A 24,452-nucleotide genomic window follows, 5' to 3' on the forward strand; every position below is an offset into this window, starting at 1 on the left:
AGAAATTAATGATAAACGCTGGTATTACTCAGACAAACTGTGACAGATCATTAAAAACAGAGAAAATAGTATATGTGATAAATTTTCACCCTGTTTTACCCCAGCATAACTACAAAAAAAAACAGAAACATTATTACCTGATTTAACACAAGATTTTGCTTTAGCATACATTTCATGGATCATCTTTAAACAATCCCAATCTATATCATGTAGAAGTACGAGTAATTTACGCTTTTAGGTTACTCTACACACAGAATCAAACGCTTTATTGTATTCTTCAAAAGAGCAATACAGTTTCTTTTTCTTACATAAATACATATCAATAAGAAGTTTTAGCGAAAAAATATGGTCTACTTTACTATAAGATTTTCGGAATCCTGCTTACTCTTCACACAACAAAGCATGTGATTCTACACAATTATTCAGGGGCCTCCGTGACCGAGTGGTTAAGGTCGCTGACTTCAAATCACCTGCCCCTCACCGGTGTTGGTTCGAGCCTTACTCGGGACGTTGAATTCTTCATATGTGGAAGCCATCCAGCTGGCTTATGGAAGGTCTGTACGTGGTTCTACCCATGCGGGTGCCCTCTCGTGATGAAAAAATGCACGGATGGGCACCTGGGGTCTTCCTCCACCATCAAAGCTGGAAAGTTGCTATATGATTATATGACCTATAATTGTGTCGGTGCGACGTTAAACCCATCAAAAAATATTCATTATGAAGTAGACATGCACATATTTCGGGACTTTCATGTCGAATTTTTCTTTGTTGAATTATGGCTCTTTTTAACTTTAAAATATTACTGCTACACCTGTACATTGTGTACTCGACTTCTTCTACATTTTCCACCTAATTTAAATCAAACTTGGTATACATAACCGACATTGTTGTGACTATGGTTGGCATGACGCCAGTCTTTCGGCTCTTTTTCTTCCAACTTGTATGTTTGTCACTGAGGCACACATACCAGGGTACTAATTTCTTAACCCCTAACCACTATCTTTAAGTAGGAACCGTCTGTCCTACTTTGGAGTTTTGGCATATATCATTTTATTATGTATTCTGCTCGGTCATATGGTACGGCATGGTACAGGTAATAGAATTTTCAAAGCGTTTGGTTGACAAAGATTTCAAAATGGCTGCATTTTGGTCCGTGGCTGCAGCTGTGTCTTGTTTTAAGCTTCTGCTGCTTCCGTCGTAGTAAGATATACGCTTATAACTATGCAGATGAATAGGCATTTATCTTTTAAATATACCCTGAGATTTTGAAACTCTAGAAAGAAGAATGCAGTTCAATATTGAGTGAAAATACCTTGCTTCAGCGAAAAAATAAAAATAAAGGGGAGATAAATCGAAAATAAATCAAGAGTTAAAGGCCTTGACCTGAGCATTACCTTTATCATGTTTATAGCAGTCATCAAGGATTGATAATTTGAAATGAAGTGGCTGCTTATTTGATCACATGGGGTAATTTTGATCTTTTCAGTGTGCACTATTTGCCTGAAGGTAGCAATAACCACAGGAAAGATAACTTGTGTGATGACGGGGTTTAGGCTTTACCTAAACTTTGGTATATAGTTCGAAGCCCGTCCAGGCAGTGCCCCGAGATCGTATAGTGGACTAGTTTATTTTTAAAAGTGAAAACTGATGAAATTAATATTTAGATGAATTTTATTTACCTGTCCATAACATAGTAAAGTTCTAGATTGAAATATAAAACTGATCTGTAATTCACTAATGTTTGGCTAACCAAACGGGCGATTTCTCACAATTATCCGCCACAAACAAGGTGTTTCTTTGCCTTTTAATACCGTGCGCACCTGCCAGTGCACGACGGTTAGTTAATCTTATCCAATAGATTATTATGCACGTAACCATGGACACCCGACCGGAACATTCCAAGTGGAAATCGGGTATTTCCGTAATCATCCATGCAGATGACAACGGCTACTACACTTGCAAACACGAATTCAAGATTTGCAAAATGTGTGACCACAAAAAATTTAAATGCTTGCATTCGCTTTTTAAACCTAGCTTATTGTGTTGCATAGAGGGTATCTTAAATACTGTATGATTTTTAGCTTGACTATACGTGGTATGGAGTGCTGTCCTACTCGACCCGGTGTCGGCGTCTTTCCGCGTCCGCACCTTGGTTAAAGTTTTGATGCACTTTCTCTTTATCTCTGTAATTACTTGATGGATTTGTTTCAAACTTAAAACAGTTGTTCAACATCATCACCCACATCATATGGCTCAAGGGCCATAAGTCTGGCACCAATATTTCATGAATTATCCCCCTTTTTACTTAGAATTTCAGGTTAAAGTTTTGATGCACTTTCACTCTATCTCAATTATTACTAAATGGATTTGATTCAAACTGAAAGCAGTTGTTCCACATCATCACCCACATCATATGACACAAGGTCCATAACTCTGGCACCAATATTTCATGAATTACCCCCCCCCCCCCCCCCCCCCCACCCCCACTGCTTTTACTTAGAATTTAAGGTTAATTTTGATGCATTTTCACCACATCTCTGTTGTTACAGAGAGGATTTGATTCAAACTTAAAACAGTTGTTCAATATCATCACTCACATCATATGACACAACGGCCATAACTGTTGCACCAATATTTCATGAATTATCCCCCTTTTTACTTACGAATTTCAGGTTAAAGTTTTGATGCACTTTCACTCTATCTCACTTATTACTGAATGGATTTGATTCAAACTGAAAGTAGTTTTTCCACATCATCACCCATATCATATGACACAAGGCCCATAACTCTGGCACCAATATTTCATGAATTACCCCCCCCCCCCCCCCCCCCCCCCCCACCGCTTTTACTTAGAATTTAAGGTTAACTTTGATGCATTTTCACTATATCTCTGTTATTTCCAAGATGATTTTATTCAAACTTAAAACAGTTGTTCAGCATCATCACTCACATCATATGACACAAGGACCATAACTCTTGCACCAGTATTTCATGAATTATTCCCCTTTTTACTTAGAATTTTAGGTTAAAGTTTTGGTGCACTTTCACTTTTTCTCAGTTATTACTAAATGGATTTGATTTTAACTTAAAATAGTTGTTCCACATCATCACCCACATCATTTGTCACAAGGGCTATCACTCTTGCACCAATATTTTATGATTTATGTACCCTTTTTGCTTAGAATTTCAGTTTTATGTTGATGCTTTTTCACCATGTCCCTTTTATATTTATATATAATGTTTTGATACATTTATCTTTATCTCTCTTACTACTTAGTACTTGTGACACAGGCTCAAGCTGTTGTCCAATATCTTCATCACATTGGAGTCATTAAACCCTCGGAGTGACATCTCCAGCTTCCTCAGATGTGCCCAGTTTCACTATCCAGCATCGAAATAGTCAAGCGCGCTGTCTCCTGTGACAGCTCTTGTTAAGACAGGAAGGTGCACAGATTGAAAATTATACACTGTTTTCCAACGTGAAAGTAATCTACCATGTATTTGAATGGGGCTAAAATTTCATTTTCATTTTATTTACTGAATGGCTGCGTAATCTCTAAAGAAATTAGGGAAATCTTCCTCTCTAATAGATAAATAAGTCGTATTAAAATAAATCAAATACATGTAGCAGAAAAAATGCAATTAGCTGCAGTCACATTAAAGAAAAAAAACTGAAAAAATTGTTATGTGTCAAAATCTAAGACATGACTTTAACACCCAATAAAACTTTATCGGTAAATTTTATGTTTGAAATTAATTAAAAAACTTATTTTCTTTTGATATTGCTATCTATAGAAACTGATTCTAGAAGTAAACATACTGAATATAGACAAGTTTATAAGGGATTGTCTGGGAGTACTGACCTCTTTTTCAAGACATTATGGGTTACCGGTATTTACATATTTAATTCTGTTGAAATATCAAATAGCATTTCAGGGATTTCAGCGCTTTTTTTTTACAAAAATTGTGAAGATGCCTTTGTCTGTTTATTTTGGGAAAGTTTGTCACGATTTTTTAAATGATTTGGAAGAAATAGCACGCTAAAATTTCATGAAGCTTAATATGTTATGGCCATGCCATCTACCATTACATGTATTTATATAAAGTTATAAAAAACTGTCTCAAACAGGAAATTTTGCCCTTTTCTATATTTTGCAAATTCAATCTTGAAAGGCAGAGGCAACTCCTAATCTTATACTCATTTCAATTTTTTAGCAAATCTACAGACTTCGATGTTCACAGAAATTGGTTGGCCATAACACACAGTCTCCCAGTCAGAAAATGGTACTTCGAGGTATGTTTATTCATAATATATAGTACTGAAGTATTTTTGTTAAACACGCCTGAATTTAACAAAATATATAGTTATACATGTACTTAATTCTAATACTAGGAATTTAGTTGAGTAGGAAAGAAAGTATTTGCCTTTGTATGTAGTAGGCAGTGTTTTGCTTTCCTGAGGTGTCATTGAGAGAGGTTTTACTTACTTTGACAAAGTTATAAAAATATAAAATGAAAACAGATAAACCTGTAACAAAAAGTAGGCTGTCAACATCTTTTTATTTCTGCTAAAACTACTACAATACATGTATTTCACTGCCAGTATGAGTTAAGGATATTTTATTTGGGACATTAAAGAGATGTTGAAGCATAGTTTTGACTGCATTTATACTACTAAGTCCTGGGTGATATTATGTAAGATCAGAGAAAATTCAAAATACAACACTTTCTTACCCTCTTTCAATTTTTAGCTCATCTGATTTTTTGAAAAAAAATGATGAGTTATTGTCATCACTTGAGCGGTTGTCGGCGTCGGCGTTGGTGTCGGCGTCTGCGTCGGCGTTGCCTGGTTAAGTTTTATGTTTAGGTCAGCTTTTCTCCTAAACTATCAAAGCTATTGCTTTGAAACTTGGAAGACTTGTTCACCATCATAAGCTGACCCTGTATAGCAAGAAACATAACTCCATCTTGCTTTTTGCAAGATTTATGGCCCCTTTTGTACTTAGAAAATATCAGATTTCTTGGTTAAGTTTTATGTTTAGGTCAACTTTTCTCCTAAACTATCAAAGCTATTGCTTTGAAACTTGGAATACTTGTTCACCATTATAAGCAGACCCTGTACATCAAGAAACATAACTCCATCGTGCTTTTTGCAAGAATTATTGCCCCTTTTGGACTTAGAAAATCAGTTTTCTTGGTTAAGTTTTATGTTTAGGTCAGCTTTTATCCTAAACTATCAAAGCTATTGCTTTAAAACTTGCAACACTTGTTCACCATCATAAGCTGACCCTGTACAGCAAGAAACATAACTCCATCCTGCTTTTTGCAAGATTTATGGCCCCTTTTGGACTTAGAAAATATCAGATTTCTTGGTTAAGTTTTATGTTTAGGTCAACTTTTTCTCTTAAACTATCAAAGCTATTGCTTTGAAACTTGCAACACTTGTTCACCATCATAAGCTGACCCTGTACAGCAAGCAACATAACTCCATCCTGCTTTTTGCAATAATTATTGCCCCTTTTGGACTTAGAAAATCATTTTCTTGGTTGAGTATTATGTTTAAGGCAACTTTTCTCATAAACTATCAAAGCTATTGCTTTAAAACTTGCAACAGTTTTTCACAATCATAAGTGGACACTGTACATCAAGAAACATAACTCTATCCTGCTTTTTGCAAGAATGATGGCCCTTTTTAGACTTAGAAAATCATGGGTAGGACAATATTTCTATTATACAAAAAAAATCAGATGAGCGTCAGCACCCGCAAGGCGGTGCTCTTGTTTTATTATGCCCCCCTTCGAAGAAGGAGGGGTATATTGTTTTGCAGATGTCGGTAGGTTGGTTGGTCGGTCTGTCGGTATGTAGACCAATCCGTTTCCGGATGATAACTGAAGAACGCTTGGGCCTAGGATCATGAAAGTTGATAGGGAGGTTGGTCCTAATTAGCAGATGACCCCTATTGATTTTGAGATCAGTAGGTCAAAGGTCAAGGTCACAGTGACCCGGAACAGTTAAACGGTTTCTGGATGATAACTCAAGAAAGATTGGGCCTAGGATCATGAAAGTTAATAGGGAGGTTCGTCATGACCAGCAGATGACCTCTATTGATTTTGAGATCAATAGGTCAAAGGTCAAGGTCACAGTGACCCTGAACAATGAAATGGTTTCCGGATGATACATTTGTAACTCAAGACCCCCTAGGCCTAGGATCATGAAAGTTAATAGGGAGGTTGGTCATGACCAGCAGATGACCCCTATTGATTTTGAGGTCAGTAGGTCAAAGGCCAAGGTCACAGTGACCCGAAACAGTTAAACCATTTCCGGATGATAACTTGAGAATGCTTGGGCCTAGGATCAAGAAACTTGATAGGGAGGTTGATCTAGATCAGCAGATGAGCCCTATTGATTTTGAGATCAGTAGGCCAAAGATCAAGGTCACAGTGACCCGGAACAGTTAAACGGTTTCCGGATGATAACTCAAGAATGCTTGGGCCCAGGATCATAAAAAATGATAGGTAGGTTGGTCATGACCAGCAGATGACCCGGAACAGTTAAACCGTTTCTGGACGATAACTTGAGAAGGCTTGGGTTTAGGATCACGAAACTTGATAGGGAGGTTTATCATTACCAGCAGATTACCACTATTGATTTTGAGGTCAAAGGTCAAGGTCACATTAACCCAGAACAGTAGAACTTTTCTGTACAGTGACCAAATAATTTCTGTTCCTTGTGCAATAACTGAATGCATCAAGGGAGGCATTTCGTGTTCTACGAGCTCTTGTTTGTTAGTTTGTATTGTTAGGTCACTGAATGAAAAGTTGGCTTAAAACTCAAAATGAAACATAAGCACATTCGAACATGTTTATATAGTAATTATTATTTTTACTATGAACTTGAAGTGTGTTATTGTTTTATTTTTTAACGAAAGGAAACTTCAGAATGGACCCTGGATTATCCTCCTTTCTTTGCCTGGTTTGAGTACTGCCTGTCAATTCTAGCAGGATTCTTTGATCCAGAAATGCTAAAGGTGACGTTTTTGATTATTTTAATATTGTCATTGAACTGAATGGTATATATTTATTTATATTTGCTGGTTGGTTAACACAAACTCAAAATAAATTACACAATGTTTCATACAGTTATAGTCATGATTGTAAGCATATTAAACTTATTTTACATTGATTGTAAAGAAAGTTCTCTCAACTTATGTAAGTTGCACTCGATTTCTGCTTCCTGGATTTCCCTTGGTTACGGATATCGGAAAGTAGCATTAAAAAATCCTCCCTCACCGGGATTTGAACCCACAACCCCAAATCGGGAATCTGACTCTAAATCTGCACCGCACTGCCTGAGCCCTCGATGAACAGTCATTACATACAGTAATTGAAATTTACATTAATGTTGTCTGAATTACTTAAATTAAAACCTACAGAAGTTCTTTTGCCAGTACACGTTGTATGGGGGTGTTAACACATTTTTATGCCTCCGAAGGGAGGCATATAGTTTTTGAACCGTCTGTCTGTCGGTCTGTCAGTCTGTTGGTCTATAGGTCTGTCACAATTTTCGTGTCCGGTCCATATCTTTGTCATCGATGGATGGATTTTCAAATAACTTGGCATGAATGTGTACCACAGTAAGACGACGTGTCGCGCGCAAGACCCAGGTCCGTAGCTCAAAGGTCAAGGTCACACTTAGACTTTAAAGGTCATTTTTCATGATAGTTGGGCGTGTCCGGTCCATATCTTTGTCATCGATAGATGGATTTTCAAATAACTTGGCATGAATGTGTACCACAGTAAGACGACGTGTCGCGCGCAAGACCCAGGTCCGTAGCTCAAAGGTCAAGGTCACACTTAGACTTTAAAGGTCATTTTTCATGATAGTTGGGTGTGTCCGGTCCATATTTTTGTCATCGATGGATGGATTTTCAAATAACTTGGCATGAATGTGTACCACATTAAGACGACGTGTCGTGCGCAAGACCCAGGTCTGTAGCTTAAAGGTCAAGGTCACACTTAGACATTAAAGGTCATATTTCATGATAGTGCATTGATGGGCGTGTCCGGTCCATATCTTTGTCATTCATGCATGGATTTTAAAATAACTACGCATGAATTTGTGGCACAGTAAGATGACTTGTCGCGCGCAAGACCCAGATCCGTAGGTCAAAGGTCCTAAACTCTAACATCGGCCATAACTATTCATTCAAAGTGCCATTGGGGGCATGTGTCATCCTATGGAGACAGCTCTTGTTTTTAAAGATATATTGTCATGTTATCTTAATTTTTTTAAATAAATTGTGTTTGCAATGCAGTCTGAAACACTAAACAGCAGCCTGTTTTTAGGTCACCTGAGCATGAAGTGCTCAAAGGTGAGCTTTTGTGATCGCCCTGTGTCCTTCGTCCATCCATCGTCAACAATTTGACTGTTAACACTCTAGAGGTCACAATTTTGGCCCAATCCTATTGAAACTTGGTCAGAATGTTACTCTCAATAAAATCCTGGACGAGTTCAATATTGGGTCATCTGGGGTCAAAAACTAGGTCACCGGGTCAAATCAAAGGAAAAGCTTGTTAACACTCTAGAGGCCACATTTATGACTTTATCTTCATGAAACTTGGTCAGAATGTTAATCTTGATGATCTTTAGGTCAAGTTTGAATCTGGGTCAGGTGGGGTCAAAAACTAGGTCACCAGGTCAGATCAAAGGAAAAGCTTGTTAACACTCTAGAGGTCACATTTATGACTGTATCTTCATGAAACTTGGTCAGAATGTTAACCTTGATGATCTTTAGGTCAAGGTCGAATCTGGGTCATGTGGAATGTGACCTACTGACCTACTTTTTTGTTTTTTTAAGATACAGCCTTGAAATTTGGATGACATGTACAGTTTTGCACACCGATCTTAAAACTGACTTCAGTGACCATGAATGTGACCTACTGACCTACTCACCTTACTTCAGGTGAGCGGTACAGGGCCTTCAGGGCCTTCTTGTTAATAAAAAAGTTCCAGCTTTTACACTGGTGTTGATTTATGATGCAGTACTTTTATATGTGATATTTTAGATGTTGTTGTGTGTTTGTTTACAGGTAGAAAACATAGATTACCGAAGTGAGGCTACAGTAGTGTTCCAGAGACTCTCCGTCATTGTTACTGATCTCATGTATATCTATGCATTAAAAGAGTAAGTTTGTATTACAGTGTCTTTCTTTGTGTGATAAAACATATATTTTGTAAAATTTATCACAGTTAATTAAGGTATCTCTTACTTGTACTTTAGACCTTATCATACTTTATAGTCTCCCTTTTATTCAGGTCTTTATTTGGATGGTAGGGCCTCCGTGGCTAATTGGTTAAGGTCAATGACTTTTAATCTCTTAACCCCTCACCACTGATGATTTGAAACCTTGCTTTAGGTCAAGAATTATGTAAGGAAGCTGTCCAGCTGACTAACAGAATGTCAGTGATTCTACCCAGGTTCCTGGAAATGCCTGAAATAATGCCTAGAGGGGCTCCTTGGGTCTTCACCACCGTCAAGAAATGGAAAGTTGCTATTATTGTCAATTTTGTCGATATGACATTAAAAATAACTAAAATTTAATTAAAAATTTACCATCTAACTTTTACTTGAAGTTTCCTGGTTATGTGCATGTATAAATTTTTTTCTCATATTGCTAAATTCTTAGTTTGGGAGGAATTTCAGAAATTTATGAATTATTTAAGAAAATTGTCTCTGAATATGTATATAAAAACTAATACCCTCTAGACCTAAAACCTTAGAATCAAAAGAATACTTCAGTTTTTAGGGATTTTGTTTCAGGTAAGTTATTTGGTAGAAGAATCTTACTTCTGACCAAGACCATTCAGTTTGGAAAGGTTTCCACATATCAAAGGCTCAGTAGGTAGAGCGTCGGTCTACGGATCGTGGGGTCGTGAGTTCGATCCTCGGGCTGGGCGTATGTTCTCCGTGACTATTTGATAAACAACATTGTGTCTGAAATCATTAGTCCTCCACCTCTGATTCATGTGGGGAAGTTGGCAGTTACTTGCGGAGAACAGGTTTGTACTGGTACAGAATCCAGGAACACTGGTTAGGTTAACTGCCCGCCGTTACATAACTGAAATACTGTTGAAAAACGGCGTTAAACCCAAAACAAACAAAACATATCAAAGGTTCTGCTTTATCAGAAGTTCTGGTTTATAAAGGTTCCTGTATATAGAAGTTCAAGTTTTAAGAGGTTTCATATATCATAAGGTTTTGGTTTAGAGAGGTTTCCGTATATCAGAGGTTCTGATTTAGAGAGGTTTCCATATATCAGAGGTTCTGGTTTAGAGAGGTTTCCATATATCATAAGGTTCTGGTTTAGAGAGGTTTCCATATATCATAAGGTTCTGGTTTAGAGAGGTTTCCATATATCAAAGGTTCTGGCTTAGAGAGGTTTCCATTTATCATAAGGTTCTGGTTTAGAGAGGTTTCCATATATCATAAGGTTCTGGTTTAGAGAGGTTTCCATATATCAAAGGTTCTGGCTTAGAGAGGTTCCTATATATCAAAGGTTCTGGTTTAGAGAGGTTTCCATATATCATAAGGTTCTGGCTTAGAGAGGTTCCTATATATCAAAGGTTCTGGTTTAGAGAGGTTCCTATATATCAAAGGTTCTGGCTTAGAGAGGTTCCTATATATCATAAGGTTCTGGTTTAGAGAGGTTTTCATATATCAAAGGTACTGGTTTAGAGAGGTTTCCATATATCAGAGGTTCTGGTTTAGAGAGGTTTCCATATATCATAAGGTTCTGGCTTAGAGAGGTTTCCATATATCAAAGGTTCTGGCTTAGAGAGGTTCCTATATATCAAAGGTACTGGTTCAGAGAAGTAACATTGTATGTACTCATCTCCTGTATATTTCAGACTGTACAATTATTTCTCAAGTTCACGGAAGAAAAGCGCGGATACAGAGGATATATTACAGTCACCTCCCTTGATACAAGCTGCTGTCCTGCTTACCAATTTTGGTCTTATCGTTATTGATCGTATCCTTCTGTTTGCTTAAAAAAATTATGACTTAACCCATGCTGGACACAACTGAATCTGCCTTTGCGACCAGTGCAGTCTGATCATGATCTGCACTGTTTGCCATTCAGTCAGTATCTTTTTGGTAAGCACCCCTTTTAAGAATTAATGGTACTGTCCAAATTGAAAGATGGACAAGTTCATTAAAGAAATTTAGCAGGGTAAGGGTTAAAGCATGAACTAGGAAATGTCTTGTGAGATCTTCTGAAAGTGTCTTCTGTATTTTTGCTGATTTATAATATAAAAGTTTTTATGAGACCATAGACCATTTTGGGAAAACTTTGAGTTTAAATGTGTTAAGGCTTGATGTTGACTTTGAATCGTACAAGAAAATTCTCGAAAATGTGTTTTTGCCTTGGCACGGTAATAGATAATTGATCAGTCATATTAAGCCATTCTGTTACCTTAACAATAGTTGCCAGATATACATTTTCAGTATAATGGTTTTCTGTATGGTATACTGCTGTTGTCAATTGTCAGGATATTACAGGTATTGACTATGTTGTATCATTCATCTACTAGACTAAAGTATATAATATTGAGCCGCGCCATGGGAAAACCAACATAGTGGCTTTGCGACCAGCATGGATCCACACCAGCCTGCGCATCCGCGCAGTCTGGTCAGGATCCATGCTGTTCGCTTTCAAAGACTATTATTATTAGAGAAACCATAAGCGAACAGCATGGATCCATGCTGGTCGCAAAGCCACTATGTTGGTTTTCTCATGGCATGGCTCATATGTCTGTGGACTTTTTTCAGACTGAACCATTCTAATCTAACTTCCTGAGCAACAGCCTTTTACAAAGATCACTTTTCAAGTATTTTAAGAGGCCATTCTCTACAGATTAAATGTTAAATGATAAATGTTATTGCATTAAACCTATTTTTGCCAAAATCACATGTTAGGTCTTTGGGCATAAAGCCAGTTTAAGCCAGAACCACTTCTTAAATGTATAAATCCAGTTTTAGTCAAAAACACATGTTAAAATTTATGGCATTAAGACAGTTTTTGCCAAAATCTCATATGACATCGTATGGTATAAGCCTTTTTTGCCAAAATTATGTGTTAAATCTAATGACTAAAACTGTTTTCATTTTGCCAGAGTCACATTTTAAATCTTGGTGTATTCACCCAGTTTTTGCCAATATAACATGTATGTTCATCTCAGGACATTAGGCCAGTTTTTGCCAATATAACATGTATGTTCATCTCGGGACATTAGGCCAGTTTTTGCCAATATAACATGTATGTTCATCTCAGGACAGTAGGCCAGTTTTTCCCAATATAACATGTATGTTCATCTCAGGACATTAGGCCAGTTTTTCCCAATATAACATGTGAAGATATATCTGAATATAAGTAGAGACAAATGAAACCACATAAACAATACTGTTTTGTTTTCGTACATTTCAGGGGCGTAACATGTCGGCAGCATTTTGGTTTGCAGTTTTGCTCAACTTTAAACATATCTTCCTGTACATAGCACCAGCATACTTCATATATCTCCTAAGATGTTATGTCTTCACTAGTAATGAAGGTATTCCATGAATTACAGTGATACCTGAAAATAGCAGCAGTTTTAAAGTAATATCAGATTATCCAAATGCTTTTACACTATTTGCTCTTGAAGAATTGAATTGAAAAGTATGTTCGTTTTTTCACATCTTACATAAAATATATGTATTAAGATTGTCCCGGTTAGTGCCTGCCCGCTTAGCTCAATAGATAGAGCGCAGATCTACGGATCGCGGGGTTTGAGTTCGATCTTCTGGTGGGGCGTATGTTCTCCGTGACGATTTGGTAAAAGACATTGTGTCTGAAAAATCCTCCACCTCTGATTCATGTGGGGAAGTTGGCAGTTACTTGCGGAGAACAGGTTTGTACTGGTACAGAATCCAGGAACACTGGTTAGGTTAACTGCCCGCCGTTACATAACTGAAATACTGTTAAACGGCGTTAAACCCAAAGCAAACAAACAAAGCAAACATGTCCCGATTAGTGGAATTCAGCTTGACAATGTAGCTTTTCACCTTTATATAAAAATATTGGAAAAGAAAAAAGCCAAACTAATTTGCATACATATATATATTTTCAGATGGAAGTTTAAAATGGAGATCATTTTCTCCGCTCAGGTTAATAGGACTTGGTATTATTGTCGTAGGAGTATTTACTGTGTCATTTGGTCCTTTTATTATTCTGGTTAGTATGATTCTTCTTTTTCAGCAGTTTCGTTTTTCTCTTTCATTATTAAGGATAACATGGTGTAATAGCCATATTTCATATCTTGTAACTGGATGGTAATATTTAAATGAAATTTGGTTACTTTAAAAATATTCAAAATTTAAAACGTTTCACCGAGAGATTTTTCGAATTTTATCATTTTTGGGGAAGATAATCGGTATTGAAGTTAACATTAATGCCTATGGGAAATATATAATTTCTTTGATTATGAGAATCTGAGCTTGAGTTTCCAGAAAATTTTGCGGTAGAAAGCTGCATTTTATGATTCTGATACAAATACCAAAAAGAAACCTAAAATTCCCCGTAGGGAAAAGGAGAAAATTATTTGTTTCTAGTTTTCAGGGGAGATAACTTATGAAAAAATCAAAATTTTCAGGGGAGGTAATGTAAAGGAAATTTTTGAGAACTTCTGTCACTATATAACTTGTCAATATGCACGTTATTTCTATCGTTTGAGTTTTTCAAAGCTTACATTATCAAGTTGTATGTACGCTTTTGGTGAATTTGAGGCCTATTACGGGTAGTCATCCTTAACCTATACCCTGCTAAACTTTTAAAATGGACTGGCCCATCTTTCAATATGGGCAGTAAAATTTACTATTCAAAGGGGTGTTCACTGAAAATTTACTAACTGAATAGCGAACAGTGCAGACCATGATTAGCCTGCACAGACATGCAGGATGATCTTGGTCTGCACTGGTCGCAAAGGCAAAACCACGTGCCGCCAGCAGGCTAAAGGTTAATGTTCAATGAAACTTGGTGTAAAATTAGGTTTGAAGAAATTGCTTTGCTTTACCAGATTGAAAGCAAAAACTTGTAATTACTCTGAACAAGAGGCACTTGGAATTTTGAGTAATAGCAGCCTGATATTTAATATTCACTGATGAAATGAATGAGTAAATGAAAAAAAGGAAATGTACATGGATGCTAAGAAGGTTTGAAAAATTCAAAGACAGCTTCTGAATCAAGTGGCTCAGAATGTCTTAATATTAAAAGGGAACATAAACATTCAACTTTTTATTTGCAGGGGCAGGTACCGCAAGTTTTATCTAGATTATTTCCCTTTAAGAGAGGTCTGTGTCATGCATACTGGGCACCAAATTTCTGGGCAATTTATAATATTGCTGACAAAGCTCTGGCTGTTGCAGGTATATCTGTATATACTTTATGTTTTATCAAAGTTAACAGTGAAGTAGGATACACTTATGTGCAAAGGATCTTTTTTCATATTGTTGTAAATGAAGTTCACGAAATTCTGATACTAGGTTTGCTTTTCCTTAAAACCTTTATATAGCACAATACTAACAAAAATGCCTTTACAAACGGGCCTCCGTAGTGGAGTGACGAAGGTAGCTCACTTCAAACCACTTGCCCCTCACCGATGCAGGTTTGAGCTTCACTCGGGGCGTTGAATTCTTTAGGTGAGGACGCCATCCAGCTGGCTTATGGAAGGTCGGTGGTTCTGCCCAGGTGCCTGTCCATGATGAAATAATGTGGAATGGAAGGGCACCAGGGGTCCTCCTCCACCATCAAATCTGGAAAGTCACTATATGATCTGTGTCAATGCGACGTTATGTCCAACAAAAAAAGCCTCTAAAGACAGCGAAAAAAAAGATCTTTGCTGACAAGAGGCCTCTCAGTATAAGTAAATTTACACTGTCTATGGTTAAATGAGAAGGGGAAAAAAGTGATCTATATAGATAAATTTTATAATTTTGGCCTTTATTTTGAAGTGGTCTTTTGCACACATTTGACTGTTCTTGTAATAAATGTAGGAAAATGTTTCTTAAGCCAGAGTTTACTTTGGTATCAAAATTAAAAAGGTACAACTTGCAACAATTTTGCTATATTATGAAGCCACTAACTGCGAGTCAGCATTAAATAGTGCCACCTGCTTGTGAAATATCTCCAAACTTAAGAAATAATATGTAAGTGAGAAAATCTTTATCTGAAATCTAGATAGTGTTTAACATTAAAAATTTTACTTCAGTATCAAATTCCTTTTTCAAGCCAAAATTTCAAGAGATTTAAAAACAGTCTGATATCATAGTGCTTTATTTAGCGTAAGCAAGAAAAAAAATTAGGGAAATAATCAGAAATGCAAAATTGGTGCAAATTCATCCATCATGAATATTTCTGATTTGACAGTTTACAGTTGACTCCCCACCCCCACCACCCCCCCCCCAACCTCTTACCCACACCACTTTCAGACACTGATTTCACAAAATTCTATAATTTGGTACATGCGTACTTGCTTTGTAGGAACCAGACTTGGGTTGCTAGGAACAGAGAACCAGACAGCGTCTATGACAGGAGGTTTGGTACAAGAATTTCAGCATACAGTATTACCATCCATATCACCACTTGTCACCCTCGTATTATCTGCCCTGTCTATGATGGTGAGTGAGGACTGTTTATCTGTCTCTAGAATAGTTTTGATTTAAGTACTTATTAGATGTTGTTTCATTTTTAGCTCATCTGATTTTTTGAAAAAAAATGATGAGTTATTGTCATCACTTGAGCGGTTGTCGGCGTCGGCGTCGGCGTCGGCGTCTGCGTCGGCGTTGCCTGGTTAAGTTTTATGTTTAGGTCAGCTTTTCTCCTAAACTATCAAAGCTATTGCTTTGAAACTTGGAATACTTGTTCACCATCATAAGCTGACCCTGTATAGCAAGAAACATAACTCCATCTTGCTTTTTGCAAGATTTATGGCCCCTTTTGTACTTAGAAAATATCAGATTTCTTGGTTAAGTTTTATGTTTAGGTCAACTTTTCTCCTAAACTATCAAAGCTATTGCTTTGAAACTTGGAATACTTGTTCACCATCATAAGCAGACCCTGTACATCAAGAAACATAACTCCATCTTGCTTTTTGCAAGAATTATTGCCCCTTTTGGACTTAGAAAATCAGTTTTCTTGGTTAAGTTTTATGTTTAGGTCAGCTTTTATCCTAAACTATCAAAGCTATTGCTTTAAAACTTGTAACACTTGTTCACCATCATAAGCTGACCCTGTACAGCAAGAAACATAACTCCATCCTGCTTTTTGCAAGATTTATGGCCCCTTTTGGACTTAGAAAATATCAGATTTCTTGGTTAAGTTTTATGTTTAGGTCAACTTTTTCTCTTAAACTATCAAAGCTATTGCTTTGAAACTTGCAACACTTGTTCACCATCATAAACTGACCCTGTACAGGAAGCAACATAACTCCATCCTGCTTTTTGCAATAATTATTGCCCCTTTTGGACTTAGAAAATCATTTTCTTGGTTGAGTATTATGTTTAAGTCAACTTTTCTCATAAACTATCAAAGCTATTGCTTTAAAACTTGCAGCAGGTTTTCACCATCATAAGTGGACACTGTACATCAAGAAACATAACTCTGTCCTGCTTTTTGCAAGAATGATGGCCCTTTTTAGACTTAGAAAATCATGGGTAGGACAATATTTCTATTATACAAAAAAAATCAGATGAGCGTCAGCACCCGCAAGGCGGTGCTCTTGTTTTGTACTTCTATCTGAAACATTTTTTGTGTTTCAGCGGTAACTTGTAAACAGTTCAAGATATTCCAATGAAAATTTCAACAAATGTTAAGCATGATCTTGAAGAGGGGTATCCCTAGCATGAGGCAGGTCTCTACCTCGACGGTCTCAGGCAAGGACATTAACCCAAACTAAACACTTACTCTAACCTTGTTTCAGATGTGCCATTTCAGGGACATGACATTGTGTTGTCAACAAAGCATTTCTTATTGATTCAGGTCAACCACAGACATTAGCCTTTTTGCTGCCACAGAAGTTTTTAATGTTAATAATAAACATTTTTTTCAGCCAGCATTATATTTATTATGGATCCGACCTAAAGGCGTGCAGAGTTTCCTGCGAGCACTTATACTGTGTGCATTTGGATCGTTTATGTTTGGCTGGCATGTCCACGAAAAAGCTGTTCTTATGATTATAATACCTCTGAGGTTTGTGAAATATTTTCTTTGCTCCCAGTGAAGTTAGTTCTGCATATTTGAAAGAAATATTGTTCTACAATGTAGAACATTAGTAGACCATATTCTTTCAAAGCATTATTGTATCCATGGGAAACTCAACCAATAAAAAAGATAGGGTGAGCCGCACCATGAGAAAACCAACATAGTGCGTTTGCATCCGCGCAGACTGGTCTGGATCCATGCTGTTCACTTTCAAAGCCTATTGCAATTAGAGAAACTGTTAGCGAATAGCATGGATCTCATGGCACGGCTCAGGGTCATGTGCTTGATATTTAGTAAGGTTGATTTGAAATTTAGTTATGTTTTCAATTTTTAGCTCATCTGATTTTTTGAAAAAAAATGATGAGTTATTGTCATCACTTGAGCGGTTGTCGGCGTCGGCGTCGGCGTCTGCGTCGGCGTTGCCTGGTTAAGTTTTATGTTTAGGTCAGCTTTTCTCCTAAACTATCAAAGCTATTGCTTTGAAACTTGGAATACTTGTTCACCATCATAAGCTGACCCTGTATAGCAAGAAACATAACTCCATCTTGCTTTTTGCAAGATTTATGGCCCCTTTTGTACTTAGAAAATATCAGATTTCTTGGTTAAGTTTTATGTTTAGGTCAACTTTTTCCCAAACTATCAAAGCTATTGCTTTGAAACTTGGAATACTTGTTCACCATCATAAGCAGACCCTGTACATCAAGAAACATAACTCCATCTTGCTTTTTGCAAGATTTATTGCCCCTTTTGGACTTAGAAAATCAGTTTTCTTGGTTAAGTTTTATGTTTAGGTCAGCTTTTATCCTAAACTATCAAAGCTATTGCTTTAAAACTTGCAACACTTGTTCACCATCATAAGTTGACCCTGTACAGCAAGAAACATAACTCCATCCTGCTTTTTGCTAGATTTATGGCCCCTTTTGGACTTAGAAAATATCAGATTTTTTGGTTAAGTTTTATGTTTAGGTCAACTTTTTCTCTTAAACTATCAAAGCTATTGCTTTGAAACTTGCAACACTTGTTCACCATCATAAGCTGACCCTGTACAGCAAGCAGCGTAACTCCATCCTGCTTTTTGCAATAATTATTGCCCCTTTTGGACTTAGAAAATCATTTTCTTGGTTGAGTATTATGTTTAAGTCAACTTTTCTCATAAACTATCAAAGCTATTGCTTTAAAACTTGCAACAGTTTTTCACCATCATAAGTGGACACTGTACATCAAGAAACATAACTCTATCCTGCTTTTTGCAAGAATGATGGCCCTTTTTAGACTTAGAAAATCATGGGTAGGACAATATTTCTATTACACAAAAAAAATCAGATGAGCGTCAGCACCCGCAAGGCGGTGCTCTTGTTACAATGGGCTTCCATGGGAAAAATTATGCCTTAGATAATATTTTAGCATTGAGAGAAAGTTCCATGCTGTAGATCTCAATGAAATTTTCATAGTTGTAGATTTACCTGTTTTCAATTGTATGGCTAAATAAAATGTATAAATCCATGTTCTAAATTTTGCCAAATTCATCAAATATTAATTCGTGTTCTTACATTGCTGCTTATTGTACGTTATTGTTTTAAAACCTGCCTGTTGTCAAAATTAACCTAAAGAAAGACAGTAAGGCTGACTGTCAATATGCAGGACATAATTATTACATTTTCTTTAAGAATGTCAATTTTAGGGCCAAAATGCATTATTATATTATTATTATTATTATATATATTAAATGTATTATTCGCTGTGTAAGACCATCTTAAGTGCTTTTTTCTGTGTCAAAATTATACAGTTTCTGACAATAATTTAAATGGAAATGTTGTTTTCATGCTAACTAAGATATTCTGAAAGTTGAATAACATTTTAAAAATCTTTTGATGTCTAAAATAGCTGAAATTTACAATGGAAATTAGCCTATCAAAGTCACTTTGTGACTAAATTCAAAACTAATCAAGATATTTTGAAAATTTAGAAAGTTTACATTACCACATTCAGAGATCTTTAGAATATTGGATAACATGAATGTTATTAACCACTTATTAAAAAAGTGGAACAAACAGTAGCTTTGGTTTTATAATGTTTCTACTAATGTCTGAAAAACACGATGTTCAGCATGGATGTTTAATATCTGTCAGTCTTATATACATGAAAGCTACAAGATCACAATTTGAATTCTCTACCTACCTTTTTAGTTGTTTATAGTTAAAAATTTTAAGTAGCTAAGCTGAAGTTTTACTATACATGGCTAGAATATTTCGAATCTAATTAAAATTGCTGAATTGTGAAGTAATTTGTTATGTTACTTTTAGCTCGACTTTTCAAAGAAAAAGTAGAGCTATTGCACCCACCCCAGCGTCACCACCGCCATCGCAGTTGGTTAAGTTTTTGATAAAGTGAAATATCTATGTTACTATCACAGCTATTGACTTGAAACTTTAAATAGTTATTTACTATCAGAGTCTACACTAGGAGAAACAATCCCCATACCTCTGATTTGAATTTTGACAGTGTTATGTCCCTTTTTAACTTAGAATATTTTGGTTAAAGTTTTATAAAGTTTTCACTGACAAAGCTCTAATTCAGAGTCAAGCACTGAGAAAAGTCGAGCGTGCTGTCTTATGGACAGCTCTTGTTAATATTTCAGTCTGCTGACCATTGATAAAAAGAAGGATGCACAGATATATCTGGTGGTGTCTACAATTGGACATTATTCATTATTTCCATTACTATTCACACAGTTTGGTATGTATTGTTTTTGATGATTATATCAAGTTTGTAAATAGAGAGGTTCTGAGGTTGATTCACGGACAAGGCATCTGCCTCTGACAATTTTACTTAAGAGAATACGTCTGAAGTCATTTGTCCTCTACCTCTGATTCATGTGGGGAAGTTGTCAGTGAATTGGGTAGACGAAGTTAGTTCTGGTATAAAAGCCAGGGACACAGGTTAGTTTAGCTGAGTACTGCTAAAGAATGGCATAAATTCATTGAACAACGTTTTGGGCTTAAGAGTTACCCATTGATAATCTGTGTAGCAACTGTGATAAGTCCAACAACTGTCAGTCTATTTGTTTGCTTTGTCTTTAGCACCATTTTAACAGAATTTCAGTTGTATAAATGTGGACCTAATAAATGGTGTTCCTGGATTTTGTACCAGTATTTGCCAGTTCTCTAAACTCTCCTCAGAAATACATGTAATGCCTTTTGAGAATTGTGATGGAAAACATACACTTTGATAAGGGAAGACATCCTGCAGAACTTTTATCTCTTGTTTATTGTACCCCCCGACAACAAAGTTGTAAGGGGGGGTATACTGGTTTCAGGTTGTCTGTCTGTCTGTCTGTCCATTGTCTGTCTGTCCGTCTGTCCGTAGACGCAATCTTGTGCGCACCATCTCTCCTTATCCCCTTGACAGAATTTAATGAAACGTCACACAAGTGATCAGTACCAACAAAAGTTGTGCATGGGGCATGTTAGGTTCTTTTAGAAAAAAAAATTGCAGAGTTATGGGACTTTTTAGCTCACCTGTCACATAGTGACAAGGTGAGCTTTTGTGATCACCCTTCGTCCGTCGTCCGTCGTCAGTCCGTCCGTCCGTGCGTGCGTGCGTCCGTCCGTCAACAATTTCTTGTCTGCACGATAGTGGTTTCATTTATGATTTTATTTTAACCAAACTTGCACACAACTTGTATCACCATAAGATCACGGTTCCTTTCTTGAACTGGCCAGATCCCATTATGGGTTCCAGAGTTATGGCCCCTGAAAGGGCCAAAGTTAGCTATTTTGACCTTGTCTGCACAATAGCAGCTTTATTTATGATTTGAATTTTACCAAACTGGCACACAACTTGTATCACCATAAGATCTTGGTTCCTTTCTTGAACTGGCTAGATTCCATTATGGGTTCCAGAGTTATGGCCCCTGAAAGGGCCAGAATTAGCTATTTTGACCTTGTCTGCACAATAGCAGCTTCATTTATGATTTTATTTTAACCAAACTTGCACACAACTTGTATCACCATAAGATCTTGGTTCCTTTCTTGAACTGGCGAGATTCCTTTATGGTTCCAGAGTGATGGCCCCTGAAAGGGCAAAAATTAGCTATTTTGACCTTGTCTGCACAATAGCAGCTTCATTTATGATTTGATTTTAACCAAACTTGCACACAACTTGTTTCACCACAAGGTCTTGCTTCCTTTCTTCAACTGCCAGATTCCGTCTTGGGTTCCAGAGTTATGGCCCCTTAAAGGTCCAAAATTGGCTATTTTGGCTTTTGCAGCCATATAGAGACTTCATTTATGGTTTTATTTGATACAAACTTCCAAAATATCTTCAACAACAATAAATCTTGGATTCCATGACAAATCAGATCCAATCATATGTTCTCCAGAGTTATTTTTATCTGATTACCTCCCCTGATCGTAATCAAAATGGATTTATATCAGTAAGTACTTACAGGGCTTATTTGAAATTTCATTATTGTTATTAGTTGGACTGAGACAATCAGGGTAGATAACTATGGACTGATTTTATGTCAAATTACCTCCCTTTATTTCAAATTAAAATTGTTATATCTCCATAACTAATGAAGATACTGATCTGAAATTTCATTTATGTCAACAGATATATTTGGCAGATCCTTCTTTTGTCCACTTACAATATTTTTTTTTAATTACTTCCCTTTTACGTTACTATAAATAGCTTATTTTAGTAACTTTTTTATTATTGGCCGTAGGGAAAACACGAGACCAGTTTTCTGTGGTACAACATGGATGGTACCTCCAATTTTTAGGTGTATTTTAACATATCTATACCTTGTAAGATTTTTTTTTCTTTTTGGTTAAATTCCTTCCCTTTGTTGTTCCTGTCCTTTGGACTTAGATATTTTTTCTGAGGACCTTCTTGTCCTCAATTGCAATGATAACAGGTGAGCGATATAGGGCCATCATGGCCCTCTTGTTTTTTTTGTTGCTACACTATATACATAGACACAATCTTGTGCGCACCATCTCTCCTCATCCCCTTGACACAATTTAATGAAACATCACACAAGTAATCAGTACCAACAGTAGTTGTGCATGGGGCATGTTAGGTTCTTTTAGAAAAAAAAATTGCAGAGTTATGGGACTTTGTTTTTTTTGTTACTATACTATATACATAGACACGACACAATCTTGTGCGCACCATCTCTCCTCATCCCCTTGACACAATTTTAATGAAACATCACACAAGTTATCAGTACCAACAGTAGTTGTGCATGGGGCATGTTAGGTTCTTTTAGAAAAAAAATTTGCAGAGTTATGGGACTTTGTTTTTTTGTTACTATACTATATACATAGACACAATCTTGTGCGCACCATCTCTCCTCATCCCCTTGACACAATTTAATGAAACTTCACACAAGTGATCAGTAACAACAGTAGTTGTGCATGGGGCATGTTAGGTTCTTTCAGAAAAAAATTTTCAGAGTTATGGGACTTTGTTTTTTTTGTTACTATACTATATACATAGACACAATCTTGTGTGCACCATCTCTCCTCATCCCCTTGACACAATTTAATGAAACTTCACACAAGTGATCAGTAACAACAGTAGTTGTGTATGGGGCATGTTAGGTTCTTTCAGCGACAAAAATTGCAGAGTTATGGGACTTTGTTTCTTGTTAACATACTATGTACATGCAGTCTGCATATGCAATCTTGTGCATGTCTAATCTACCAAACCCTTACACACAATTTAATGAAACTTCACACAAGTGATCAGTACCAACCCTAGTTGTGCATGGTGCATGTTACATTCTTTTAGATAAATATTCTGCATAGTTATGGGACTTTGTTTTTTGTTACTCTACTGTATACATACAGTCTATATACATACAGTCCACATAATTATGCAATCTTGTGTGCATCAAATTGCAATGTACTGTGTCAGTGCATGCGGGGGGTACATTCAGCACCTTTAGTGATAGCTCTAGTTATAACAGTCTCTATCTGTAGGCAAGAGTACATAACTCTTTCAAGTATTCTGGCTGAATTATGGCCCATTTTGGACTTGGAAATTTGTTCAGTTTTTGTACAAGTCAGTGTTTTATCAAGGCTTTGAATGTTTGAACATTTGTTTATTATAACAATCTCTATCTGTAGACAAGAGTACATAACTATTGCAAATGTATTTGGCTGAATTATGGCCCTTTTCGGATTTGGAAATCAGTTAAGTTTTTTGTACCAGTCCATATTTTGTCTGAACTTTTTGACATATGGCTTTGAAACTTTGACAATTTGTTTACAATCATGGTCTCCATATGTAGGCAAGACTACATAACTAGGACACGGATTTTAGCTTAGTAATGGCCCTTTTTAGCTCATCTGAGCCAGAGGCTCAGGGTGAGCTATTGTGACCGCTCACCGTCCGCCGTCCGGCCGCACTTTCCTTTAAACAACATCTTCTCCAAAACCACCAGTTCAAATTTGATGAAACTTCACAGGAATGATCCTTGGATGGCCCCCTTTCAAAATTGTTCAAAGAATTGAATTCCACACAGAACTCTGGTTGCAATGGCAACCAAAAGGAAAAACTTAAAAAATCTCCTTGTCCAAAACTGCAAGGCATAGAGCCTTGATATTTGGCATGTGACATCATCTAATGGTCCTCTATGAAGATTGTTCAAATTGTGCCCCTGGGGTGAAAAGAGGCCCCGCCCCGGGGGTCCCAAGTTTTACATAGACTTATATAGGAAAAAAAAAATTAAAATCTTGTCTGAAACCACAAGACCTAGGCCTTTGATATTTGGTATGTAGCATTGCTTTGTGGTCCTCTACTAAGTTTGCTCAAATTATGTCCCTGGGGTGAAAAGAGGCCCCGCCCCAGGGGGTACCAAGTTTTACATAGACATATAGGAAAAAATCTTTTTGTCTGAAACTCCAAGGTCTAGGCTTTTGATATTTGGTATGTTGAGAAGTTTTACATAGACTTATATAGGAAAAAACTTTAAAAATTTTCTTGCCAGAAACTGCAAGGCCTAGGCTTTTGATATTTGGTATGTTGCATTGCCTAATGGTCCTCTACCAAAATTGTTCAAATTATGCCCCTGGGTTGAAAAGAGGCCCTGCCCCGGGGGCCCCAAGTTTTACATAGACTTATATAGGGAAAAAAATTGAAAAATCTTCT

The 24,452-nt window shown here is 36.7% G+C and overlaps 1 protein-coding gene across 1 annotated transcript in view; it reads left to right on the top strand.

Moving 5' to 3' along the window:
* The first annotated feature begins 1,106 nt into the window (after nt 1-1,106).
* LOC123557520 (probable dolichyl pyrophosphate Glc1Man9GlcNAc2 alpha-1,3-glucosyltransferase) overlaps nt 1,107-24,452 on the top strand; it is a 29,922-nt gene continuing 6,576 nt past the window's right edge. The window contains exons 1-12 of the mRNA XM_045349024.2: nt 1,107-1,200; nt 4,216-4,294; nt 6,929-7,027; nt 9,090-9,184; nt 10,909-11,030; nt 11,493-11,560; nt 12,486-12,609; nt 13,168-13,271; nt 14,341-14,461; nt 15,576-15,712; nt 17,143-17,282; nt 19,933-20,030. Of these exons, the coding sequence (XP_045204959.2) occupies nt 1,136-1,200; nt 4,216-4,294; nt 6,929-7,027; nt 9,090-9,184; nt 10,909-11,030; nt 11,493-11,560; nt 12,486-12,609; nt 13,168-13,271; nt 14,341-14,461; nt 15,576-15,712; nt 17,143-17,282; nt 19,933-20,030 (1,252 nt within the window). The 5' untranslated portion in view covers nt 1,107-1,135. The remainder of the gene's footprint in view (nt 1,201-4,215; nt 4,295-6,928; nt 7,028-9,089; nt 9,185-10,908; nt 11,031-11,492; nt 11,561-12,485; nt 12,610-13,167; nt 13,272-14,340; nt 14,462-15,575; nt 15,713-17,142; nt 17,283-19,932; nt 20,031-24,452) is intronic.

Source organism: Mercenaria mercenaria, chromosome 5 (genome assembly GCF_021730395.1).
Source record: "Mercenaria mercenaria strain notata chromosome 5, MADL_Memer_1, whole genome shotgun sequence".
Lineage (NCBI taxonomy): Eukaryota > Metazoa > Mollusca > Bivalvia > Venerida > Veneridae > Mercenaria > Mercenaria mercenaria.